This window comes from Apus apus, chromosome Z (assembly GCF_020740795.1).
Source record: "Apus apus isolate bApuApu2 chromosome Z, bApuApu2.pri.cur, whole genome shotgun sequence".
Lineage (NCBI taxonomy): Eukaryota > Metazoa > Chordata > Aves > Apodiformes > Apodidae > Apus > Apus apus.
The window spans coordinates 11,590,435-11,616,188 of record NC_067312.1 but is presented as its reverse complement, the minus strand read 5'-3'; the positions used below and the strand labels follow the sequence as shown (position 1 = coordinate 11,616,188).

Below are 25,754 nucleotides of genomic sequence, written 5' to 3'. Positions count from 1 at the left end.
TGGGCAGTTGCTGGCTTATTTGAAGCCTGACTTCTCTCTGTTAATAGACCTCCTCTCAGGAGCTCAAGTGATCTTGCAAAAGTGTTGGAAATAAGTTTCTTCTAACCCAGCATACCACTTCCTGTTGTAAAATACACTTGATTAAACTTTCTGGCTCTCCCTGTCATTGCACACAGACATCCAAAACCTTCCCTTCTCCGTGGAAAGAAGTACTTTGGGAATTACAGTTAAGGCTGAAACCTGAAGAATGTGGTTTGCCAAAACAATGTTGCGGAGATTTATTTTATTTTCGTTTAATGTATCATTGCAAAACTTTTCTGGAATAAAAGTTGTCAACTTGCAGTCGCACCCACCTGTGACAGTTTTTGTGGCAGCCTCCCTGGGTCCTTTGTCTGTGCAAAAGTCCTGGATTATGCAAAAGATTATCTTCCATGCTGAACTTGACATTCAATTTTGAGAACAAAATTTTGTTTCCAGTTTCACATATAATTCTGATGCCTTTTTCTCAGTGCCAGTGTGCCACCAGCTGTGCCACAACTTATACTTCTGCCTTCTGCTCCCTCGGGCAGGTGATGTGACTGCAAATGGCAGTAAGACTTGCAATTTTTTGAGTACAAACCATTTCTCTCAGCTTAAGTCTGCTCCTGGCTGTCACTGATGTCTGGTGTGATTGGAAACCAGGGGCAGAATTAGATAAAAGATTTGAAGGAAAGACGGAAGTATGTTAGCTGGATGCTTAAAAATAAGTTGGTTTAGAGGGATGATACTAAAATAGCCTGGATGGAAGGTGTGAGGGCTCTGGAAATAGAGTGGCAAGGTGTGAAACATGGTGACAGGATTTGGGCACTCAGGGAGAAGTGGGAGAGACATTACACACTGAACGTACTGTGTATATGGGTCACACGTGGCTGGCTTTTGACCCCTTCCTTGTTTCTTCACGTGAGGCATGTGTGCTTCCTGGTCGGGTGTTTGATTTAATGTTTTGCTTGCGAAAGTTAACTTGTTTGGGCTTTTCAACACAGAGTGAGTCTTATGCCTTAGGAGAACCAGTGCAGAGAAGGAAATCACAGAATCACAGAAAGGCGCAGCTGTGCAAGACTGAAGATTTTCAGACTGGCAGCTCTCAGTGCAGATCAATCTGCAATAAAGTAAATTTTTTATTTTGACATGTTCTCTCTGTTTAAGAGTCAGAGTTCCAGTGCCTCTTTGTTCACATTTCTGAGGTTTGTTGCTTAACTAGAAACTACTGTTTTTAAAAAAGCCAAACATCTAAACTAATGATAACAAACTGCATCTCTGCAATTAACAGTAGCAGTGAAAACATTTTGACCTTTCCTCTGTAACTTACAGCAAGGACTGCAAAAAGTAAACAGGAATTTATTTGAATTCCAGTGTTTGTGGTGAGCATGCTCTGCAAGCAAATCTTGCCTAGTTGGGACCTTGCACTTCTGAAGCAGAAAATCATGCATGGACCTAATAGAGTGTAGTGCAGGTCTTTGCAGACTTTCTTCTGTTGAACACATCAGGTAATACTGTTGTTAGGGGCATGGAGCAATTACTCTGTGTTAGGCAGTGGTGTAGCCCAAAGGGGAAGTGCTCTGTAGGATGAAACTTTGAAAGGGGAGGTAGCCTGTAGGATGTGGACTTGGCAGTGTTAGGTAAGCAGTTGGACATGATGATCTTAACAGTCTCTTCCAAGCACAACAATTCTGTGATTCTAAACTGCTGAGACCTGACCTCCACTTTATGTTTTTTGGGGGGGTTACTTTGTATTAGCTTTTGTGAGGTCCCATGGGCCAAACACTGAAGTGCATTCATTTGGAGCATACCCAAGCCAAGACATTTTGGAAAATGTAGCAAAGGGAAGGTTTCTCTTTTGTTGTCAGTGGTAGCATTTGGGTACAGTGGTGACTTCAGGAGGCTGACTGGACCCTGGCACCCCTGTGTGGCAACTGCATTACCAAGAGGCATGAAGCAACCAAGTGTGCCTAGCCTTGCCTCAAAGGAAGGGCATGTCTACCTCTAGGCTCCAAGAGGAAGGCAAATTGATGCTTTCTTTGGCAAAGTGTAGAGGAGGTACAAAACTTGACCTCACTCCAAGTCCTCAAGAAGAGAGCGCTTGCACAGAGCGCAATTGTGAATGAAGAGCAATTGCACGGGACACCGAACAAAAAACTTGTGCTTGAATTGCCTGGAGCTTCAAGAGCGTGTCTGTCTTTGGAAGGGCTGGAAATAACTGTGATGCTAGAGACCCCATCTGAACAGCAGTAAGATGGCATGGATCAAAGAGTAACTGCAGGTGCTGACTCTTAGTTGTAACTTGATTATCATTTTAGCCTGTTGCAGCAAAGGCAGAAAGGTAGTATTTATAATTTTTAAACTGATAACTGGTCATTATAAGCTGCTTGGTTTTCCTGTAATTGGAAATGAGCAAAGCCATGTATCCATCTCACTGTTTGCAGCAGAGCTATGAACTAACAAAATTGGAACATTCAGTGATATGATGGTTTGACTGGATTAGACCACTTCTGTTTGTACATTCTGCTGCTAAACAAGGAACAAAATAGTAATTGTGTCCTTGATACCTGTTTGTCTGTCTCTAGGACCCAAACCCAGAAAGTACCATGTGCGTCTGTCTCTTAGGACTTTTAGATGTATTTGTGGGAGTTGCATGTTTAGGAAGATTAGATATTTTGTAAAGCTCAAGTCCAAATCTCTGCAGTCTATGTGCAGTGGCAGTCCTCTGTTCTGCTAGCACAGCCAATAAATCACCAAATCCAGAAGGATTTCATGTTGTCCCTTGAGGGCAGATGACTGTAGTTGCATAATCTGTTAGGTTTAGAGTGTTTGTCAGAGCTCAGGGGGTTCCCAAGGTGTGGAAAAGCTGTGCAGCTCCTGAAGTCATCCTTCTCAGATGTTTGTCCTGGGAGGAGGCTCGCTGTGACCATTCATGCCTTTCATCCATGTGCTGAGTATTTTGGAGGTCCCTGTGCTGCTTGTTCCCCTCCTGAAGCACTAGACAGGCTTCTGAGGCATGTCTTCAAGATGCAGGGCAGAAATGTTTGGATTTTATTTTTTTTTCTGCACTGGTGATCTAGCCTGTGGTGGGGATGCAGTTGAGCCAGGCTTTGTTCTCTGCGGTGAGGATGGCTATCCTTTCAGTTTTAGAAACTGGAGGTATGCATGCCATTCCACCAGAGACAGCCAGGACCTCTGCAGCATGTGTGCAACTCCTTTCCCTTGGGTCACAGCCACGTGTGTGCCCGAGCCACCTGTACATAGGTGGAAGCAGAAGCATGGTCCTCTGCCACCCACAGCCTCTGCTTCTCCTGTCCCTGTCTCTGAGCTGCTGTGACCAGATCAAAGTGCTGGGTTCGGTTTAAACTCGCTGTCTGAGTCTTTGGAAGTTTGCTTTGTCTGGGTTAATTTAAATTTAAAGCTGGATTAGTTCCCTTGTTGGGTTCATTTGTACTGTCACCCAAATGACTGTGCCAGCACCTCAGCAGGATATAGGGTGGGAGGGGAGCTGTGATGATGTTTGGTATTGCCTGATGCCAGATATAAGGTATTTGTGAAACTGTAATACTTCAAGCCAGTGGCTTCACCACCTTAGACTTTACAGCAACTTTGTGGGATGAGACATGTTATTGTCCCTGTTTGTTTTTTTGTTTTGTTTTGTTTTTTGTGTGGAAAGACTTGCCCAGGATGCTGCAAGGGACCTGTATCACAGCAAGGGAAAAGGAATTCAGTTCTCCCAAATTCAAAACCACATCATTGCATCAATACCACGTTGAGTGAGGTGTCTCACCAGGCTTTAGTCATTGTCCTGTATCTTGAGGATGAGCCCATTCTCATCTGCCAGCAAAAGTCACAAGCAGGCAGTGAGTTCACAAAAACACCATAGCTGTCCTCCCTCCTCTCCTTTCACCTTTCCCTGAGAGTTCAGGATTTCACGGTGGGCAAAGTGGTCTTACCCAGGGCCTGCCGCCAGCCCTGCGAGAGGTGTCTTTGCCCAGGGGCTCTGGCAGACTTCGGTGCTGGAGCATTTGTTCCTGTTGGTCTTAAATTCTTGGTGATTCGGTTTCTCTCATGGAGAGTGAAGATGAGACCTTGCCCCATCATGTTTGCTGCTACCGGTGCTTCTCTGAGATGTCGGCGTTAAAAATACACCAAAGATTGAGAGTTTTGTTCTCCAGAAAACCACCACTTTGGCTATCCTGAGAAAAAGCCAGTATAGCATAGAGAGCCACAGCCTCTGTGAGACTCGGGAGGTGCTGCTTAACCTTGACCACAGGCTGAGGGTTGCTCATCCTCAAAAGGGAAATGTGCACCCTCTAACATACCCCTGGCCGTTTGAATGCACTCCATGGGTGTTATTAGTCTCTCAGCTCCATAAACTGACTTCCTTTGCCCTTTCTGTTTTTCCTCCTGTTTACTAAGGCAGGCAGAGAACATTGTGTCCCGTGTGTGTGTGCCATTGCCTGCAGAGCCCAGGGCAGGAAAGGGCTTGTCAGTGACGAGGTGCTGGATTGAGCTCATTCTGCTGTAGCTCTGTGCCCACAAAATTACGTTAAAGTAGCACCTGGGTTTATCAACGCTGTTGCTTTCTGCTGAGATAAATTGTGGTTGGAGAGCTTAGTCCTCTGGGGAGGCCGTGGGGTATCCCTGCAGCCCTGAAGAAGTGAAACCTCTCACAAGCTCAGCTGCAGGAAGGTTTGCCCAAGACTTTGTAGACTGGTGTTTTCCTTTGCCTGCATGAATTAAGGCAGACTTGACTCCTCTGTCCTCAGTGGGCTGTGTATTCTGACACAGTGAGGGCAGCAGGGTGAGGGTTTCATGAGGAGCTGTGTTCCCTTCCGTCAGTCACTATCTGTTAGTCATTAATTTGCCCTGCCTTACCTGAAAAGCAAGTTACCTCATTTGCTGGTTTCATGGAGAGATGGTTTGTTAAGTCTAGTTTTTAAATCCCCTGTGGGGCTGGAGGCTTCAGTTTTGTGAGGATCTGAACTGCCCTTCATCTTCCCAGCCTAAAGAAGATTGAGTTTCAAGACGTTTTGCCACGCCAGAGTCTTTGAGAGAAGAGCATAAAAATTAGTGGTTTGTCTGTCCTGACGTTACAGATCCCTGGGGGGAGGGCAAGGTGGGGCCCCTGAAAGTGGTCATCTTGACTGAGGTTTCTTCTGCATGCCCTGGTAAGCTGCACAATGGGCTGGCTGGCAAAATGTCAATGATGCTCTGTCTGTATTATTTCCAAAGCACTTTCCAATCTAGCAGGATGAAAGGTCCTGGAGAAATGCTAAATAGTATTATTAGCGTAAAATCAACATACTTCTTCAATATTTCTGATCCTAAAGTGGATCCAGATGCTTTCTTATGGCTGCTGGGTCTGTTTTCATTTTTCTGTAGCTCAGTGTGGCCGTCTGCATTTGTTCAAGTGAGATGGGATGTGACAGAGAGCTTGTCACAGCATGCTCTTGTCAAGTCTGTAAACCTTTAGATTTATACATGCACACACACAAATATATATATAAACACATATAAAAGAAAAAATGACTGGATTACTCTGAGACACCATTTCCGAGTCTGACACTTCACACGCATGCCAAGGAACTTGGAATAAACTTGGCGAGTTTATCAGTTTTTATGATCGCGGCAATCAGTTCAGCTGTGTAGGGGAGAAATGGGATTTGGCTGCCTAACTCTAAAAATAGTCTCCAGAGGAAGTGGATGTATCCACCTCTTCATGGCTCTGATACAGAAAGAGTATTAAATGCCCCTTGATACCAGCCACAAGTTGGATTCTCCAACCTGTGGTTGGGTTTTGTAAGAAGTATCTTTTCCCCTGGTTTTAAGGATTATTCATGTTTTCATGGTTTCTCTCCTACAGAGAAGAAAAAGTCTGCCCCACTTCTTAAGGGTGGTGTTTTGTACAGGCTGGGGTGTTACCAGAGCTGGTGCCAGGTTAAGATCAAACCAGCAGGAGCAGCTGAGTGGTCCTTCCTTCTGAGCATGGTAGTGGGAAGCGTTTCCAAGATGGTGTTTCAGTGGTGTTTTAGACCTTGCTTGGGGTGATGCTGCTGCTGAGGGGACTCACGGCTGTGGTGATGAGGCATGACACTGCCTTGCAAAGACTGGCAAATACATAAAGTGTGGATGGGTGTTTCGCTGGTAAAATGTTTTGTTTTGGTAACTATTACTAGCAGATATATGTTCAGCTGGTAAAATCTCTTTGTGTTCTTAAAACCAGTGGTAATAGGACCAGTCACGTGTCGCTATTCAGTGGCACAAAGAGTAGCTGCCCAAGGTTTCTTAGCTACTGTATGAGATCCAGGGCTTTCACCAAATCCTACACCATCCCTGAAAACCAAAACAGGGAGTAGTAAGTTCTAGAGTTTCAGTTTTCAATAAATTTGAATCAAAGCTGGATTAGGGATATTTTTGCTCTATGCACCTTCTCCATCCAATCTGAAGACCATGTTCAAACTAAGGGACAACGTGAAGATTGGAGCTGATTCTCCACATCTATGCCAAGAGCCACATTTGCTCACCAGCTCTGATCCTGCCCTGCCTGAGACATGGTTGGTGTATTGACTGCTAAAATCTCTGTGAGTGCTCTACAGGGACCAAATCTAAAAAAAGGCTTGTCTGCATTGCGCACATCAAACCCTCTGAGAAGGGGAATTTTGGATCCTTTCTAGCTTTTGCAGTTTTCTGCAGTCTAGAGGCTATAAAATTGCATTTTCTTGAATCCATCCTGTTACTCCCCTCTGGCATGGGATGTTCCTGGGTTGATAGAAAGAAATTAAAATGTGAAGGTTGTCACTCATTTAATAGCACCTTTCTTTTGTCCAGTGCTGAGAACTTGCGAGAAGAAATGGCAAAGACAAAGGAAGCCAGCTAAGTAGGCAGCATATAGTTAGCAGAACTTCGGGGTTGCTCAGGCCTATCTTGGAAGGACGGTACTGGAAATGACCACAAATTTTGGGTATCTTGTTGTATGAGTTAGGTGTCGTATCAATGCAGGTTTTCCAGTATGAGATGCCTGATCTTTGGTTGAACAGAAACTCTGAGGTAATGGTACCACTTACTGCATCACTGGTAGAGGCTGGATTTACCCTGTCTGGAAATACTTGACATCATCTCATGTATGCAATCACTTGCTGCCATGCAGAGGTAATTGCTCACTGACCCACAAAAGACGTTTCTGTTTTTTTTATGGAAACTTACTGTGTGCTTTGAACTGCTGAGAAGTACTCAAGAAGACATAAACCCATGAGTTACTACAGGCTGCATGCCTGGAACATGCAGGCCATCTCAACATATGGAGTAAATCAGCATGGTTCTGCTGGCTTCAGCACAGCTGCATCTATTACCACTCACTATAGCTCTGCTCCAGACTGTAGGGATGGTTGTGAGCAGTCAGTGGATAGAAAAAAAAAACAACCCCTCTTGTTTCTTCTCTTTCATGGTTTTACACTTTACAAATAGAATAAATGTGCCACAAGTGAAAGTGGAATATTAAATTATTTAAGCATCTATAAAATCACTTCTTTTGGGCATATGCTAAGTTCGCTCTCATTCTCCTTGGTTCCTAAATCAAGCAGTTGATTAATGCATGCACTTTGTTGCTGACACTCAAAAATACATCAGTGATTAGTTCAGAGATAGAGATCAGCGTTTGAAAAAAACAGCCCTCATACATGCACCTGCACAAGAACAAGTCAGGCAGAACTGACTCTCTATAAAAATGGGGTGGGCAGCACACATCTAAGCCACAGGACTATGGGAAGAGGGGCTGCTTTTCTGTTTCTGTGTGCCAGCAGAAGCAGTGCTATCAGGCTTATGTGTGATGGATCAGAGTGCAGTGGTATTGCTGCAAGCAAAAGTCATGAATTTTAATTAACTTTACTGGCTGCCTTGAAATTTGAGTTGAAAGATAAATGTGAAAAACAGGCCGTCTGTATTGTATCTGGAACAGAACTACCCCTTTTCTGTTGATTAAAAGAATTTTTCTTTTAACTTGATAATAAAAAATACTTCCGTCTTAGTTCTGTAATCTTTTTTTTTTTGGCTAAATCTTCAGGTCCTGCTAGCCCTGGGTGCTCCTTGAGCCCAGTCTCATCTCGTGGTCACCCAGATAACTCACCTCGTCTGTAGAGACTTTCCATCCAGCAGGACTTGTCTGCTCTCTGCTTTCAGCCATTTTGAAAAAGATGATATTAGGGCTTTAGTTAAGTACTCTTAAAATGTTTAAAAAAGAAAAAGAAAAAAATAAAAAAATACTTGCCTGGTGAACATTGCTGAGTGGACTGTCCAGGGAGTTGAGTGCATTTTATATTCATTGGGGAAATCTGACACAGCCAACATACTTGTCCTTCCCCTCTGTTTCTCCAGGGCTGCTTTTAAGGTTATATAGTTCTTGTATTCATTTGGACATCAGTCTTCCTCATTAAATAGAAGAGATTTGAATGTTGACATCATCTGTGGGGACGTCTAAGCTTTGGGAAGAGGAGGACTGATACTATCATCTCATGTCCTAGACAGAAACAGACACCCATGGTGTTATTTCCAGCCGGAATAATAGAGAGTGCTTTCCTTACTCCTCTGTGCAGAAGTTTGCTTTGGAGGTTATCATAGCCACTTTTCCTGTTTTGCCATTAAGTCACTTCTGTGCAGGAATAACTTTGAGGGGTTGTAATTAAGGCTGAATGACTTTTCAGAAAGGTGGCTACAGGCACCAAGGAGGAAAAAAAAAATTGGTGAAAGACTCCTGAGTTGCTCCACCTCTCTCAACCACAAGTGTTGTGGTATTCTTTTTAGGAACTTTTATGGTTCAACTCCACACCTAGTTTCTCATCTCTGATAGCTGTAGGCTGAGCAACTGCTCCATATTAGTGAAGAGTTCATTGCAGTTGCAGCAGAAGTTTGTTTGATGCTCTGGGAAGTTCTTGCTGTGTTCACTAGTGAGAAATGCAGTATATTTTGGGGCCTAAATTAGTGTGAAAGGGCACATACAAACCTGCTAAGTACAAATTCCAGCTTGTTTGTGCTCTCAGTTGGTTACACCCTTGGCTCAGAACCCAAATATTTCAAGAATTTGGGTTGAGGTATATCCTTTCCCAAAAGAGGCATGAAGTTAGATTCCCCTTTTGTATCAATGGGTGCAGTTTCTGTAAGGTCACCAAGTATTTTCTTGAAGCAGAAATGTTTAATTCTTCAAGGCATGTCCAGAGACTTTGGAAGGGGAGGCAATGTTTTGCTCTGGTACAACAGCCTGGTGGCTGCCCCTTGCAAAACTGAGAACCCCTGGGCTCTTGCTTCCATTGGAATTTGCTTACTGTAAAGGAAACCCACCATATTTTGATGTCCCTTTACAGGAGCCAGGATGCCTTATAGTGCCACTCTTCACTGTACTGAGGCCATTTGCCCTATGCCTGCTTATCCCAGCAGCTGACTTTTCTTTCCCCCCCTTGGGTCTTCAAAGCGTGTATGTACGCCAAAGCAGAATATTAGTTTCATTAAGGAGGCTCATTTCAGATGCAGAATCTCTATGGGCTGATTTTTTTTTTTTTAAAGTTATTTGTTTATTTTCATATCCTACTAGAAGCACTCTGCTTTGCTTTGCTTTCTCCACCTTTCCATGTTGCTGTGACGTGTGTCTGGAGGTCAGGGTGAAGGGAACCCATTGGGTAGCATTTACCAGTTGTTGAATTACGCTGCAGTGGGATCAGCCTGGATGGCTGGTAGGACTGTTATTATTCCCAGTGCTATTCCTGATATTATTTTACTGTAATACTGAAGAACGAGACCATTTGCTGATCCCTCAAGGCGTCCTCATGCATCCACACGTCCGTTAATCAGCCCGCCTGAGAGGGCGCACAAGCAGCCTGGGGAACAGCACGCTGGGGTGATGGGGCGGGATGCAGGCCCTGCAGGGTGAGCTGTTGGTAATCCCTGCACATCCCTTTTCTTTGCAGTTACCTGGCCGAGCAGTGCTGGAATGGCGGCTTCATCTACCTGATCATGTTGCGCCGCATCAAGCGCAAAGCCCCTCTTCCTCCTTCCAACGGCAACAACAGCAACAGCTGCGACCCCAAAGCCAAACCCAGCCCCGAACCCAGCGACAGACCTGCTCAAAATGGGAAAAGGACCAGGAAGTTCGGGGTCATCACCAGAACACCAGGCAGCAAGGACAACAAAGAAAAGCCGGTCTCGGAGCATGGGAATGGGCACTGCACTCCAATGGAGGTGGAGGTCGCGCAGCCAGAGACCTCCGGAGCAGAAAGCAACGGGGAAGAGCAGCTTCAGGGCACAGGGGGACAGTACCGCTGCCAGCTGTCGGATGGCAGCGTGCCGGACATTGGCGACCAGTCTGCCCAGGTAGGTGTGCTTTGGGTTTTTCTAGAGAAGCAAGCAGCAGCCATGCCAACGAACTGAGGGCATTTCTTGTGTGGTTTCCCTGGTTTCAGTGCTCCATCCCTTAGCTGATCTTCTTGAAGACAACTCAAGCTGCTGGGGTACCCAGCTGTGGGATGGGGTCCAAAACAGGGAGGCAGAAGGATTAAAGAGTTAAATAATAAGTGTGAGAAGCCTCTTGTCATGCTCCTTCTGTGATGAAGGGGAAGGTTCTTAGGTTGTTGATGTGCCAGGATTAGCCTCAGGGTTTCTTCTGTTGAGACAACTGATGACCTTAGGACACTGGGGCAGGAGGTGTCAGTGGGAGATGGTTGTTCTGTCCTTTGGGGCTTCATATTTAGCTCTGTCTGAGCTTTACAGCACCTTAAAGCTCATGTTAACATTGGAATTGAAGCTTCCCTTTTTGTTGTACCAGACCACAGTTCATTTATTTGTGATACAAAACGTGTTTGGCCAGTGTTCAGGGACCACAAGGAAGTTACTGTGAATTTTGCTACAAGTTGATGAGATGGACAATTTGTTAATGTTTGGGACAACAGTGGGATTGAGACTTTCATTGCTTCTCTCTTGATCCTAATGGAGATCTTGGGGTTTGTTGCCTGGCTAGAATTGCAGCATTGCTGAATGGAGAAAAATAACCCACACCTCGATCAGGTTTCAGTATGCATCTATCACCAGAAGAGCTGTCTGCTAATCTTTCCAGAGACTCTGATACTATAAACAGATGAACACTGCTGTGTTGGGCTTGAGGCTTGCTGCAGCAGCTGGTTTTGGTTTTAAGACTTCAAAGCTGGTAACAGAGGAATATGAGTGGACATCTCATCACTAAGTTCTGTTGAGGAAAGCATGGGTTTAAATGTGTCCTCTGAATCAGTGCTCCCTGATACTACTGCAGGGTGGTGGTTATTAAGTTAAACTGATTTAACTTAAAGTACATTGGAGGGGCTAAAACCAATTTTTAAAAATGCTGCTCTTAAAGAAGCATCATTGAGAAATCTTGCCCTTCCCATCAGTAAGACATGTTGTATTTTCAAGACAGGGAGGTTATTTGTATACTGTTCTTGCAAGCCTCCTAATTGCAATATTTCTGAAGAAAAAAACCCACGCCTACCAAACATTAAAAGTTTAAAAATCAATAAATACATCCTTCAGGATTTTGAAAGCTTTGGTCCATATAAAAACTTCTTGAATCTGTTCTGAAGATGTCTAATTAAACACAAGTTATAAATGAAGATAAACAAGAGTTTTAGTCTGAGGAACTGGGAAGTCAAAAAATACATATTTTAAAAAAAATGTTTGATTCAGAGCCATCTCATGCTAGTGTTACCTTGATGTTTTGAGTACTTTTGGACTGAGAAGTAATTTGTTAAATTCAGAACATATATGTATCAATATGAGCAATAAATACAGTTTTAATGTGAAGCACATAAAAGGTGGCTTTGCAAAATGTGTAAGCATAGTTGAGTCACTGGAAATTTTAAGAGCTGTAATCTGCTCAGTTGTGGTTTATCTGTTATGGAGCCTGTTGGGAGGCACAGTCATTTAGTAAAATTGCTTCTCTCTCTTTTAATCCCCCCTTCTTTAATATTTTGCTTAGAGATGTGACCTCTGTGTGTGTGTCACTATTAATTAAATTTTACTAACATCTGAATGAGAAGAAATCTGAATAGCTGTAGCCCAAATATCATGCCTTGCTCATCCATTGCTTTTGAAAGAGGGAGGGGGCTTATAGAAGGTCATCACTTCAGCATCGCTGGGTAGCTGCTTTCAGAGTAATGAGTGGCTTAATTAGGTTTCTTAATAAGTACTGAATAGTGTCGGTGAATAAAATTTTTAAAATTGAGTTCTGTTAAAAAAAAATAAGAAAAAAACAAAGTGAAGGGAGAGAGATACTTGGGAGCCTCAAACCTCACTTCCAGCTCCATTTTCAAAGCGTGACCTGGCACTCAGGGACGTGAGATCCAGCCCCGTCAGGAGCCTTTTGAAAACAGCATCCAGGACGTCATGTCAGAAGTTGCTGCCTCCTTCCAGGCTTCAAAGCATGAGCCAAATGTCTTGTAGCTGTGGGATGAGTTATCCCCTCCCGAGCGGGGACACAGTGCATTGGCAGGGCACCCTCTCTGCAGGGAAAGCGTCTCCATCCCTGCTGCCCGTCCCGAGCTCGCCGTCTCCTCCACACGTCGACTAATTGAATATCCAGGGCTGTCAGCCCTGCGCCTTTGGGGAGCACTTTATTCACTTTGAGAGGATGAGAGCCAGCCTGGGGCAGGCTGGAGGTCAGCTGTGGGTGGGAGGAAAGGCTTTGAGAAGCCGATCAGTGCAGCTGCAGCAGGACCTCATTGGTCCTCCCCAACACTCCTTCCCCCTCCTCTATCCCAGGACTCATTTTGGAAAATGACTGAAACTGGAATATGGAGTCCAGGAAAGTATCTTTGTTATCCCTGTAGGAAGTTAGCTTGGAGACATTGGAATTAAAAGAGGGGAGAAGAGTTTGGGTTGAATTTGCATGTCTTCAGCTGCTGCTGTACCAAAGCCAGTGGCTAGCCCACAGCTGATGTCTTGAGGGTGTTACGCTGGAAGTGCTTTTGAGGCATCCACTTGTCTTTGGTGTTGTTTGCTGTCAGGGTACCTACCTGCTGTCCCACAAGCCTGGGGTTGTTCTCCCATTTTCTTGCTGCATGCTGCTAGTAACAGCAATGCTGAATTGTGAAATGAGAGGCGAGACAAATACTGTTTGTCAAGTGAACCTGCCAGGAGATTCCTGTGTTACTGGTTTGTGTGCGTGTGTCAGTCCCCTTCTTCAGGCTTGCTTTCATCTCCCAGATCTTGGTCTGTCTTTCCTGAGCACTTGGCATTGCTATCGCTATGTATAAACAAATCTGCCAGGCTGTTTGCTGGTGTGTAACCCTCTGTAAGTATTGTACCTGTCAATTAGCAGGCAGCATTTAATGTTTACAGGTGGTTATGTTATGCTGCAATATTTTCAGGGTGAACCTAAGTGTCCTTTGAAGTGTGGGGATTCAAAGCAGCAAAACAGTATCTGCCTGGCAGGAAGATCTTGAAGGTCTGGGAACCAGACCTGACCTTGGAGAGGACCCAGTCTAGCTGCAGCGGGAGTCATGGTCAGTGATTTAAGAACAGGCAGTCTCGGGGCTGGAGTAATGGTCCATCACATCCTGGGACGACTGGGGAGCTTAAATACAGAAATCAAATTTTACAACTTCTATTCAGTGGCCTGAGACAGGGCAGTGTTTTGTGGGCTGGTAATTATAAAGACACAGATTAAAGGGGGGGTATGAGGAGGGACTGCTGGACTCATCTGAAAAATGATAAAGAAACCGTGAGGTTTCCTCAAAATATATTAAGTTTTTGATTTTGCCGTGTTTACTGGTAGGACAGAATCCCTCAATTTTGTTCTCAGTTTCTCCATCATGGTGTTTTTGTTAGAGCTGTGGACTGCTTCCTTAGCTTTTCAGCTGCTAAGGAGTACCCAGAAGTGGCCAGGTGCAGCTGGCATGGGCATGGATGAGAGGTAGGACTGTGGGGATTGCCAGGACCAGGGTTACAAGTTAAAGGGTCGGCATGTAGTTACTTGAACTTAATCAGATCTCACTGGCACGACAGGAGGCTTTTGTCAATGAAACCAGAAGAAGCTCGGATGGAGATGAAGTGTACCAGAGTGGACTGGCCTCCTTAGCTTCCTCCAGCCCCAGGAGAATGCTGTGGAAAGTCTTTGTAACACCAACCATTACAATAAAAAAACAGGACACCCCCAGAACCTCTTTGAATCCTCTTGTTTCTGTATAAGCATCTGGATAATGAGGGGATTGGAATCCATATCCAAATTTAGCAGTCACGCATGGAAATGGTGTAAAGGAGGACAGAGTTAAAGTGTTTTAACAGCAGAGGAAGGCAAGTGAAGAGGGCTGGGACTCTGCATTTGGACGTTTCTCAATTAGGAGGAATACATGGCATAGAAAGAGCTCAGGGTGTGCACCAGGTCTCCCAAGCTGGTTGTAGCACTGGGGCTGTGGTGGGCTGCCTTTCCAGAACAGAAACAAGTCAGCTTCTGGTGGCCCTGTAGGATGTGTCAGGTGGTTTAGTGAAATTGGCTTACCATTTATTAAAAAAGGGAGGAGGAGGAGACAAGGGGATATTAATGCCTTGTCTCACGGAGGTTTTTGGTGGAGGTTGTAGTTGTGCTTCAAGATCTTGGCTCCATGTTGTTAACTCCAGTTAGGCTGCTGTGGGTCTCAGCTGCCAGAGCAGCATGCCTGGCCAGTTTTGGTCTTTTACAGACCAACTGAGCCTAGTTTGCATCAACCACAGCCCTTTCCAGACTCCTGAGTGTGTGCGCAGGTGCACACAGACGTGCATGTACGTAAAAGACCAGCCAGGGCTTTGCCAGTTAGCACTTCATATTGTATCACTGCAACTGCAGGGCACTCGGGTTTGTTGTATCAGCGACTTTCTTCCATGTTCCGGCCCGTTACTGCTTTCTTACTGAGATGGCATGTCTTGGGAAGGGATGAATGCTTTTGAATTGCATTTTGCTTTGTAGTTAGGAAAGGCTGACAGCCTTTTTATAGTAATATTTACCAATTAGCATTGGTAAATGCCAGGCTTGCCTTGCATTTTGGTGAATGGGAAATGTTCCTTATCTTGCCAAGCAGAAGAGGAAAACTAATGGCACGTTACAGGAATCAAAAAACGAGGTTTGAAATGATGTACTTTAAGCATTTTACTTTTTTTTTTTTTTAAACATGATGGAGAAAAAAATAAAAATAAATCTCATCCAGTATCTGTCCCAAAATGAATACCTTGCTGTGAGCAAGGTACTCCACTGAAGCTACTAAAGCTAAGTTGCTTTACATCAAGTTTTTTTTGGCAACCTAAGCAGCGATTATTGTTTAATGAAGGCTTTTATGTGACTTTTGTATGTTGAATGTTTTAGACATAAAAAACCTCTAGTTTTTAATGTAGACACCTTTACTCATATAAAGGCCTTCCTCAGACTCTTTCTGTTCTTAACTTCTTTTTATCTGTTGTGTTGGCTTCCAACTTTCATTAACATGAATCCTGAGGCTATCTACTGACTTCAAGTTTTAATGTGCACTGTGATAAACACATCTTCCCTCTCTCTTTCCTGTTTTGCGTCGTAAACTCTCTTAGGGACAGGGGCTGTCTTTTAATTGTAGCTGTACAGCACTGACAAAACTTGGCCTTGATTGTGCGTGAGGTTTTAGGAAGTGCTTTGATGTAACTCGTCATTAAATTAGTTAATTTTTTTATGCTGCCAATTATGTTCCACCTTGCCATAAAACAACTGTTGTCACAACATTCCAGGGTTAAGTCTCACTCGCTGCCAAATTTTTTCAACTGACAAGGTTTTGCCTTTCTCTGCTGTGATTTAAGTGATAGCTACAGTTGTGGTAGCCGTAGATTTAAATTTTGAATAGCAATCTGTCCTTTTATTCTGTTTTTGGATTGAATTTTTCAAGGGTGTGATGGGGGGTTGGGCATGGAGCTAGTCTGTTCATGGATAAGTTGTAATGAGTTAGTTTTAATGTGTCATCTTGAAACAGGGTCCTGACTCTTGGAAATGAGCTGCCCTCAAAGGCAGTACAGATATGCATGAGGCTGTGCTACAGAAGGTCTCAGCCATGCTCAGCTATCACAAACTCTAGGTGAGAGCACCAGTATGAAAGCATTTCCCACCTACACATAAAGTGTTTTTTTTTTTGTTTCACAAATGGTATTAAAGATACAGCAAACTCACCACTGGAATGCAAAGGACTGGCTTTAGCTGAAATGTAAGTTCACACCATTTTATGTTTGAATCACTAAGTGGGAATGTTTGAAACCAAAAAGGACATGCCTAAAAATAGGCTATGCTGTTTGCTTAGGTGCTGTAATGTTTCAGGTGTTAGTCAGGATAGAAAAGCTACGTACACTTAATTTTTGAGGTGGGATGCTGAAACCACTGAGCAAACCCAAAGGATTCCTAATGCAGACAGATGTAATACCAGTCCCCATGAGACACCCTTTTTTAATTTACATGGGAGCATGGTGACTTACTCTAGGACAGGCTTAAATCTTCTGCAGTCAGTGAGTATTTTTCCAGAGAAATGCAAACTAACCCACCTACCGTTCCCAATTGCCCAACTAGAGAATAAGACTGGGCAAGATATTCGAGGGAACACAAACACCTTGTAACCCTTAAAAGCCTGAACTCCACAGATGGAGTTGCTGTGTCAAAATTCTCCAGGGTCAGGGATAGCTGAGAAATCCTTTGGCTGATCTGGCAATAAAGCTTCAGTTGATGGCAAGAGGGGAGCAGCCCAGGGAGAAGTGATCCAGATGGTAATGGCTCAGGATAACAAATCACTCCATCATGTTTTTGTAAGGGGTGATGATGTAGTTCAGGTGCTTGCAATGGCTGATAAAATGTTTAAAGCCCTTCCCAAGGAAATGATGTCAACAATCAGCCTGTCTGGGGACATGGATCCCTGGGGACCCGTCTGCTTTAAGTGACAGAATTTTTATCCCTTCTGCTGTGATGCCTGTTGTGTGTGGGTTTGTTGTGTTTGTTTTGCTTTTGTATTTTAATTATGTGTTTGTGTTTAAGGGGGAGTATGCTTTTTCTTTTGACTGTTCCCTAGGCGTTATCCCCTAGGATGCTTGTCTTTCCTTTGGGAAAGCACTCACATTTCAGTGAAGAGATGCCAAGTGTCTGGCGGCTGTTTACCCAAACAAGGCGACTTGTTACATCAGCAGTGGACACCTGAATGGAATTGCAGTTGAGTCTGTGCTGCTGGCTCCTGCCTGCTTCAAGAACGTGGGAAGTTCACATGGTCAACACAGTATAATTGGTATTAAGGGCTACTTGGGTTTTGGGTTTTATTTTTTCCTCTCTTTCAAGTAGCATAGGAGATTCCCACTGCATGGCTTGCCTTATCTGAAAGTAGAAGCCGAAGGCTTCTTAGCCAGGCTCAAGTGCTGAGAAACTTTAATGTGCAGTAGGAGTGGGGGAAGAGCTGTGGTCTTGGAATAATTTGTTCATAAAGGTATTTAGATTTTATTTTTTTTTACTCCGCTTTTGATTTGTGTTTGAATTGTTTAGCTTGCTTGTAGAACAATGAAAACAAAACCCAAGGTAGCAGATGAAAGCATGAGTCCCGCTGTCAGATCAGCCTTAAAAATAACCTGGTTGAAATAGATGAAAAATATACTCATTATCCACTGATGAAATAATTGCTTTGTTAAGAATCTGCAAAAATCAGATTTTGGCATGATTTTCTGGGACTGAGTAATTCACACTAATGTCTGTGATGTGAAGAGTGATGGCTTTCTTCTGTATCTTGAGATGGATGTGTTTGAGCTACTCCCCTGGTATGTGATCATGCAAGTTGATTCCCCAGCTACCAATCCATCTGCCTCTCCCACCTGCCTCCTGAGGAATGGGGATAATGGAAGGAGGCATGATTTGACCCAAGGTGGGGCAGGCATCTGGAAGCAGTGCGTTTAACTTACCCCACATGAGTGATGAATGCTAGGGAGGAGTGTACTGATATGCTCCTTGTCCCTGTACAGGAGGATGCTGTGCTGGTCATTGCTTGAAGACAATTGCTTTTATGCTGACCTGAACATAATGCATTTATGTTTGGGAGATTTTGTGCTGGTTTTGTCCTGCTTTTCAGCTGGCTGTGGTCAGCACGTTGGCTGCCAGCTCCGATCAAGCCTATTATCACTGTATTTTTTAATGCATGAAACTTACAACTTCCTCTTCACTGTCATATTTCCAAAGCAGCTTCATGACCAGTGAGGAGGAGCTCTCTGTTTGCTTCTACTGCTTCTACGGGGAAAACCTGTGGGAATTGTTCTGTGCAGGGAGACGGTGAAAAACCCACATTGAAATGTGGAGGGAGGGAGACATCCCAGGGCTGTGCTAGGACCAGTGACAGTCTGTGTGTGCATACAGGCCTGGCGTGGTTATTGGTATTCTCATCAGGGCTTATCTCTGTTTTTATTTAAAAATTGTTACATATTTACAGCAGGCTCAGCTGAATTGTTGGTGTGACAGAAAGTGCTTTTCTGTAGACAACTATTTTACATTTTCCATTTTACCGTCTGGCTTTTTAACTACTTACCGCATCTCTGTTTTCCATTTGTTTACACCTTGCTCCTGCCAAGCTTTTCTTTAATACAAGATTTCAAAGCAGTTTTGCCTTTGTACATGTAGATTTGCAGCTTCTTGAACACGGCGCAGTCAAAATCAGTCAAACCCCTTTAAACTTCCCTGCAATTAGCTGGCGAGAGAAAATGGAGGGTGGGGAAGAACGGCTCCTGCGTCTCTTTATCTATCTATCTATCTATCTATCTATCTATCTATCTATCTATCTATCTATCTATCTATCTATCTGTTTTCCCTCAACACTCCGAGGAAAAATGTTCCTTTTTGTTTTATTAATGATGTGCTTATGAAATGGAGCGTTTGATGGTATGCACTTGGAGCAAGCCAAAGGCGCGCTTCCCCAGGTCGCGCTGGCAGCGTGCTCCCTTTCTGGTCTGCAGCACACTACTCCTTTATTCCAGATGTAGGCTCACCCTGAACAGAGGCTGCCTGATGTACAATGGCTTCATGGTGGAGAAAGACGGCCCACGGGGACCCACTTGAAGCTGCCAGCTGTATTCTCCATCCTCACTTGCAGCCTGTTACATAAGACGACCCATTTTTTAATATTTATTTTTTCTTTTTGCTTGCAATTAGTCCAAGTAGAATATTCATACTTTCTCTAAAAACATATTAATTATTTGTAGCTTAGGCACTTTGAAGTTGGTCAGCTGCAAGGGGAAAAATCTGGTCCAAAGGGCTGCCTGCCCGAGAGAGTCAAGTTAGGAGGAAAGTTGAGTCACCTAAGAATGATGTAACTGCAGAGGACAAGAATTAAACGTCCAGCTGCAGCCTGACTTGACCACTTGTGTTTCTTCTTGCTGTAGGAGTGTTCACAGAAGTGAGGGAAGTAAATGTAGGTCTGGAAGGGACTTCAAGAGATGACCCAGAACCATCTCCTCCTCAGAGACCATCTTGGACAAAGGTTGATCCATGAAACCCTTCCATAGTGGGAAATCCAGAGTCTCTTTGCATAGGCAGGTCTGCTGCTGCACTGGCTTTACAAGTAAAGTCCTTGAGACAGATCTGAGCAGAGTTAACATTTGCTCCCAGGAGATGGGGAGCAAATCCCAAAGTGGTAATTTTGACTTCTTATTTCTTTCACGCTCTCAAAAGCAAGCACAGATATCTTTCTGAGTGTCCATCTTGGCCAAATGTCAGGTGAATCTCACAAAATTCTGTGGACTGTCATGCAGAGGTAAGCAGCCTTCCTTATCTAGTGAGGCCTTTGCACTTAGGTTCTCCAGTTTTGAACTTCATGACTGTGACCTGCCTTTGGTTAAGGGCAGTTGAGGGATACAGGCTGGTCTGCAGCAGGAGCTGGTAGTGCCTCTCTCTCTGTCCTTCCTCACGATGCCTGGAGTTTGAGATACCTGGATGGCCCAACACCAGCAGATCCCTGCTTTAGACATGAAATGTTTTTGCACTGAGAGCTGAGGGTCCAAATACAGATTTATTGTGTCACTTATATATGAAGCTGCAGGGATTATTCTGAGTGATGTATAAAAGAAGCTATGAGAATTATCCTGATAGGATGGAAAAGTTCAGATGCTAGTAGGAATATGAAATTGACAGCAGGCAAGCAGACAGCAGAATTGTGCACCTGATCAGAAGAGACCAGTCAGGAGTTAAACTCATCCTCCTCTGGGAAAGGATTATGTGGGCCCTGAAGACAGTGACATCAGGCCTGGAAACCCTTGGGTAGTAGATGTCTCTGGAGCAGAGTGAATACATCAGAATCCTAGCTTTATCTTAAAGACTAAGTGTGCTTGTAGTATTTTTGTTTATGAAGGAAATATTGAAAATATGATCCTTTAAAAAATTCAAAATTGAAGACATTCATCACTCAGTGTTCTTTCTTTCTTTCTTTCTTTCTTTCTTTCTTTCTTTCTTTCTTTCTTTCTTTCTTTCTTTCTCTCTTTCTCTCTTTCTCTCTTTCTCTCTTTCTCTCTTTCTCTCTTTCTCTCTTTCTCTCTTTCTCTCTTTCTCTCTTTCTCTCTTTCTCTCTTTCTCTCTTTCTCTCTTTCTCTCTTTCTCTCTTTCTCTCTTTCTCTCTTTCTCTCTCTCTCTCTCTCTTTCTCTCTCTCTTTCTCTCTTTCTCCCTCCCTCCCTTCCCCTTTCCTTTCCTATTTAGAATTTGTGTTGTTGCAACTGGGAATCTCCAATAACTCAAGAAAACTGGTTTTAGGTAAAATTTGAATACATTTACAAATCCTTCAAATTGGCACGGAGCTTTACTACTAGGCTTTCTTGTGATGGAGTCATGTAAGATGCGCATTCAAAGCAGGAGCATTTCCGAGCTGGCTGTGAAGTTTCCTGGGCTGCTCTGTGCAAAAGAGATAGCAGCTTTATGGAGAGGGGAAGGGGATTCTGCTGAACACCCCCTTTCTCCAAGAGGCTTCAAGCAAAGCCTAGTTATTAATACTAAGCTTTTGAAATTTTGGAGTGACAAACCTCAGAGGTACATGTGTCTGAGGGGAGGGGGGCATTTGCTTTTTAGGACATGGGTAAATAAAGAGCTGTGAATGTTGTATGAAAAGAGGGAAGGAACAGTAAAGGGATCTGACTTCCAGTCGATGCTGAGTTGTTTATTCCCTGTGAAATGCATGCAGCTGACCCGTGGGGACTGAAGCACAGCCTTTTCTTATACAGGAATTTAATCATAGAAGGGTTCAAGTTGGAAGAGACCTTAAAGATAATCTAGTTCCAACTCTCCTGCATGGGCAGGGACACATCCCGCTAGATCAGGTTGCTCAGAGCCCCATCCAACCTGGCTTTGAACGCTTCCAGGGATGGGGCTTTCACAACTTCCCTGGGAACCTGTTCCAGTGTCTCACCATCCTCACACTGAAGATTTTTTTCCTAATGTCTAACCTAAAATCTCCCTTCCTCCAGTTTTAATCCATTCCCCCTTGTCCTCTCAAAACACTCCCTTGTCAAAAGTCCCTCCCCAGCTTTTCTGATGGTGATCGTGTAATTTGAAAATGAGTGAACGAAATATGTGTTTGGGTACATGCCAAATGGTTTAGTTGTCTTTATTGTGGCTGGGTTCTGCCATCTGTGTTTGGACTGAGTGATGCTTTACTTTGCAAGTGCTTTTGATTTCAGTGGGAGTTCAAGGGGAATAAGATGTTACTTGCATCAAGAGGAGCAGAGGCTTGCCATTTGTTGCTATTAAGTGTTTTGCTCTGTGAAGGAATATATGAGAGCAGGTCAGTTAAAAATAAATTCTGGATTTCTTTTTAACAAGATGTGTGATAGTGAGGAGGGCTGAGGAATGCACGCTAGGCGCTGCACGTTGTGGGCCTTTTGCGTAATTTGCATTCCAAAAATCTTTTGCAAATGATTAAACAGAATTTTATGACTGCATTGTTACACTTTATTGGAGGGTCTGCTTCCAAACCGGATTTAACAACGGGACACTCGGAGTGGCATCTTGTGAGGAGAATATATGGTCCTAATTTCAGCCTGGGCTTTGGTGGGGGAGGCAGAGAGATTGTACTTCTCTGTTACGCTGTTTTTATTATGGGTACAAGGTACTTCATAGCAATAAACCTCTCTGGAGCATTTTCATGCTGTAGCTCAGTTCTGTGTTTTAAGTAGATAAATATAGTTGACTCTTGCCCCTGCATTTGATGCGGCGTCTCATGTATCACTCTAATTTATCTCAAAGTGTTCTCTGTCTTGACATGTCCTGTTAATCAGCAGGAGACAGGGCTTTTACCACTTCATTGAGGATCCCAGTTAAACCTGTTGAGAAATTGCCTGTGTGCATGACTTTCAAGTTAACAAATTACCCACAGGTGTATATGCTTTCAGGCTCCAGCTTTTGGGTTACCTCTTAGACACCTGCTTTGTTTTTCCTGTTTCTTCTACCTGTGGTCTAGGAGCAGTGTAACATCATCATTATTATCGTTGTTATTGTTGTTGTTGTTATTATTACGATATTATTATTATTGTTATTATTATTGTTGTTATTATTAATTATTATTATTATTATTATTAACAACTTTGTTCTGAAGATACTGATGTAGATACTGACAGCTTTGTTCTTTTGTTCCTGTATCTGAAAAACTCATCTTGCATTGCAGGTTTCAGCGTAGGGCCCCAGTGATCAGGTTTAAAAAAGCACATTTTCTTCACTTAATAAAGGCTTTGCTAAACAACATTGGCCTAAAATTTGCAGGTTGCTGCCAAAACCCTTGGGTTCGTCGATATATTTAGCAGTTTCCCTTCTCAGAAACAAGCAGCAATTTCTACATGCTCTTCACAGTTTGGCATGAAATTTTAATCATCTTTGCTACTTGGGCGTTTGCTTACTGTGAGAACGTTACTTGTGTGCAGAACAGACCCAGTCAGAAATAGCTGACCTGGAGCCCAGTGACTACAACACATGGCCTAAAAATTGCCTCCAGATTGTGCATTTTGCTGTCTTGCAAGCTTGAAAACTTCCTAGGGTTTCTCATAATTATGTTGTCCTGGTTCTTCCTCTCTCTGAGAGAGTCCTCGCAATCACCTTACATGTCTTGCTTGCTTGCTTGCTTTCCTTTTTTGCTCTGCTAATATCTGCCACACTTTGTTTCCTTGTGCCTAATCCTTAAACTAGAACTCGTGGCAAGTATTGTTTATATTGCATTTTTTGATTGCTCCAGAGTTTGTAAAGCACTTTTTTGATTAATATTTATAATAACAATAAAAAAAATAAAGGTGTCGTAAACATCGCTTACTACCTTGCTTACATTGAAAAGTTGTTCTCTTTGGTGGTTAAATTATTATTTACAGTCTGTACAACAGCTGTCCACTAAAATAATATTTGATTGGCAGCTGATAATCCGAAGCTGGTATTTTCTTGTGTCCTGCACACCCCTCTGCAGATGGAAACGCTGCTGCCTAATGCAAGTCTGGTCCCTGCTGCAACAGCAGCTGCGCTACCTGGTGTTCAAGGTCCCCCTTGAACAGCATCTTGCTCCTCTGCAGCCCTGCACAGCTCATCTCTGGGTTTTGGCGAAGGGCTTTGAGCCCACTGGTCGCTTCGGGAAGGATCAGGGCATTGAGAGCAGCCCCTCTGCGTGGCTCAGAAAAGCTGCAAACAGCCCCGCAAGGAAACCTCCACATGCTGGCCCTGCTCTGTGCTGCATCCTCCTTTCTGCCTCCTTCACTTCGACCACAGCTAACAAAGCAAAGCTCAGGAAAAACACCCGTCTAGCTTGAGCTATACAGATGTGTGGTGATGGGCAGTAAGGTGCTAAATAGCTCCCTCCTGTACCCTCCCAGCCCTCTCTCACTGTCCATAATCCAAATTCAAGGACTCTCTGCACGTTTTCTCTCAGCGGGAAGGTTGCCGCATATGGAGGATGCACATCCTGAAGGGGACGGACGGGCTGGGAATCCAGATAACAGGAGGCAGAGGGTCGAAGCGGTCCCCTCACAGCATCATCGTCACCCACGTGGAGGAAGGTGGCTCTGCACACAGGTGAGCTGACCAGTGGTGCCTTCATGGGCGAGGGTGTGATGGAGCACTCGTGGCCATCGCTGTTAGCCAGACTTACGGGACAGGCGTGGGGGATTTTCCCCTTCCGCTATGTGAAGGTGGGAATGTGGCGTTTTTAGGGGAGAAACTTGTTTGTGTGGTGGGTCCCTGAAGCCCCTTTTGGAATGTTTAGCCCAAAAGTACAGACTGATAAAACACTTGCTCCATGGCAGAGTAACTCAAGGATCCTGATGGCTTGTGGGACTTTTTCCCCCAGGTCCCTTTTCAGAAGATCGGCCTTTCCCATGGAGTAGGCAGTGAGTGAATGTGGGCTATGCAGCCCAGGGTGCTCATTGCCAGCCCTGGCCCTGCTCCCTGATGGGGGAAAGATAGAGCTTGTTGCTGCTACCTAGTCATCTCTGGTGGGGCAAGTAGAAAATCAGAGGGGTCTTAGCCCTGCAAAGAGGTTGAAATGGCTTTGGTTGTAACAGTTATTTCCTGGGGGCACCTTTCTGAGTCACTTTTTGGGCAAATAACACTGGACTGATCAATGCAAGCGTAGCATCATCCCGGTCACATGTTTTCCATACCCCCGCATCTCACTGCATGCCTTCCCCATCCCAGCACTGGGGAAGGACAGCCCTGCAGCTCCACCTTCCCGCTCTCTTTCCGCAGGGACGGCAGGCTGATGGCGGGCGATGAGCTCCTCATGATCAACGGGCAGTCACTGGTTGGGCTCTCCCACCAGGATGCCGTGGCCCTCCTTCGCTCAGCTGCTGGCCTGGTGCAGCTGGTGGTTGCTAGCAAGGTATGGTCCTCTCCTCGGTGGTCTCCTGAACCACAAAAGTTTGTGCAAGTACTGTGTGGAACGGGCGAGTTTTTGATAGGGAGTCACACGCACATTTGCTCCCCTAAATTTAAAACACAGCTATGGGAGATATATCAGTAGCTGCCACAAATCTGTGGCAAATCAACCAACTTAAGGATGTGCTTGTATTGTCACTGTCGTCCAGTGTGCAAATGAGCCTGTATTTATTCATGCAGACATTACTTAAGTTTTGGCCAAAACCATTTGCTTAAAATACATGATAAGTAAAGTAGGCTGTTTCAGCCTCTTGTGCTTCCTGCCTGCCTAGCCTCTGTGGCTCTCATCTCTTGTCCTGTCTGTGTGCCTGAAGTCTCTTGATGATCTCTTGGCTTGAGTTCCTTACTTTGTCCTTGCTAATAGCTTGGAGTGGAGCTCTTGCAGATAAAGGAGCATGAAAATTCAGGGAAATGAGAGTGGAACTCATTTATCAGTAGAGCTCTTCATTCTGCTTTCATCACAGGAGAGATGGGAAGGATATTGCACAATGTTTTTTCCTTTCTTTAAAAAAATCTTGCCTGCCCCCATTTGCACTCCTCCCTGGACCACAGCCTGCTGCTCCCCTCCTTGGGTTGATGCAGACATTTGGTGGGCAGCTGACCAGCTACCAGAAGTACCCAGGGTCTAAAAGAAGGACCTGCCTGCAGGCTGGGGCCATCAGGGATGTCAGGATGGTGGCAGGAATCTCTTGGGCCAAAGGGGCTCTGCTCATAAATCTAACTCTCTAGGTGGAGCACACTGTGTCAGCAGGCCACAGTGCCAGTATTTTTAAGAAGTTTTTTAGCTTCATCTTCAAATTTCCCCAGCCAACCTAATGCAGGTTTCTGTTT

At 44.2% G+C, this 25,754-nt stretch overlaps 1 protein-coding gene across 2 annotated transcripts in view; it reads left to right on the top strand.

The window, feature by feature from the left end:
• The window catches only part of PDZD2 (PDZ domain containing 2), a 140,624-nt gene that overhangs the window by 62,766 nt on the left and 52,104 nt on the right, over nt 1–25,754 (top strand). The window contains exons 2-4 of one of the 2 annotated variants that reach the window (XM_051643160.1): nt 9,978–10,380; nt 23,920–24,062; nt 24,735–24,867. In XM_051643160.1, coding sequence (XP_051499120.1) covers nt 9,978–10,380; nt 23,920–24,062; nt 24,735–24,867 — 679 coding nt within the window. The remainder of the gene's footprint in view (nt 1–9,977; nt 10,381–23,919; nt 24,063–24,734; nt 24,868–25,754) is intronic. The other variant, XM_051643161.1, reaches the window with a different exon arrangement.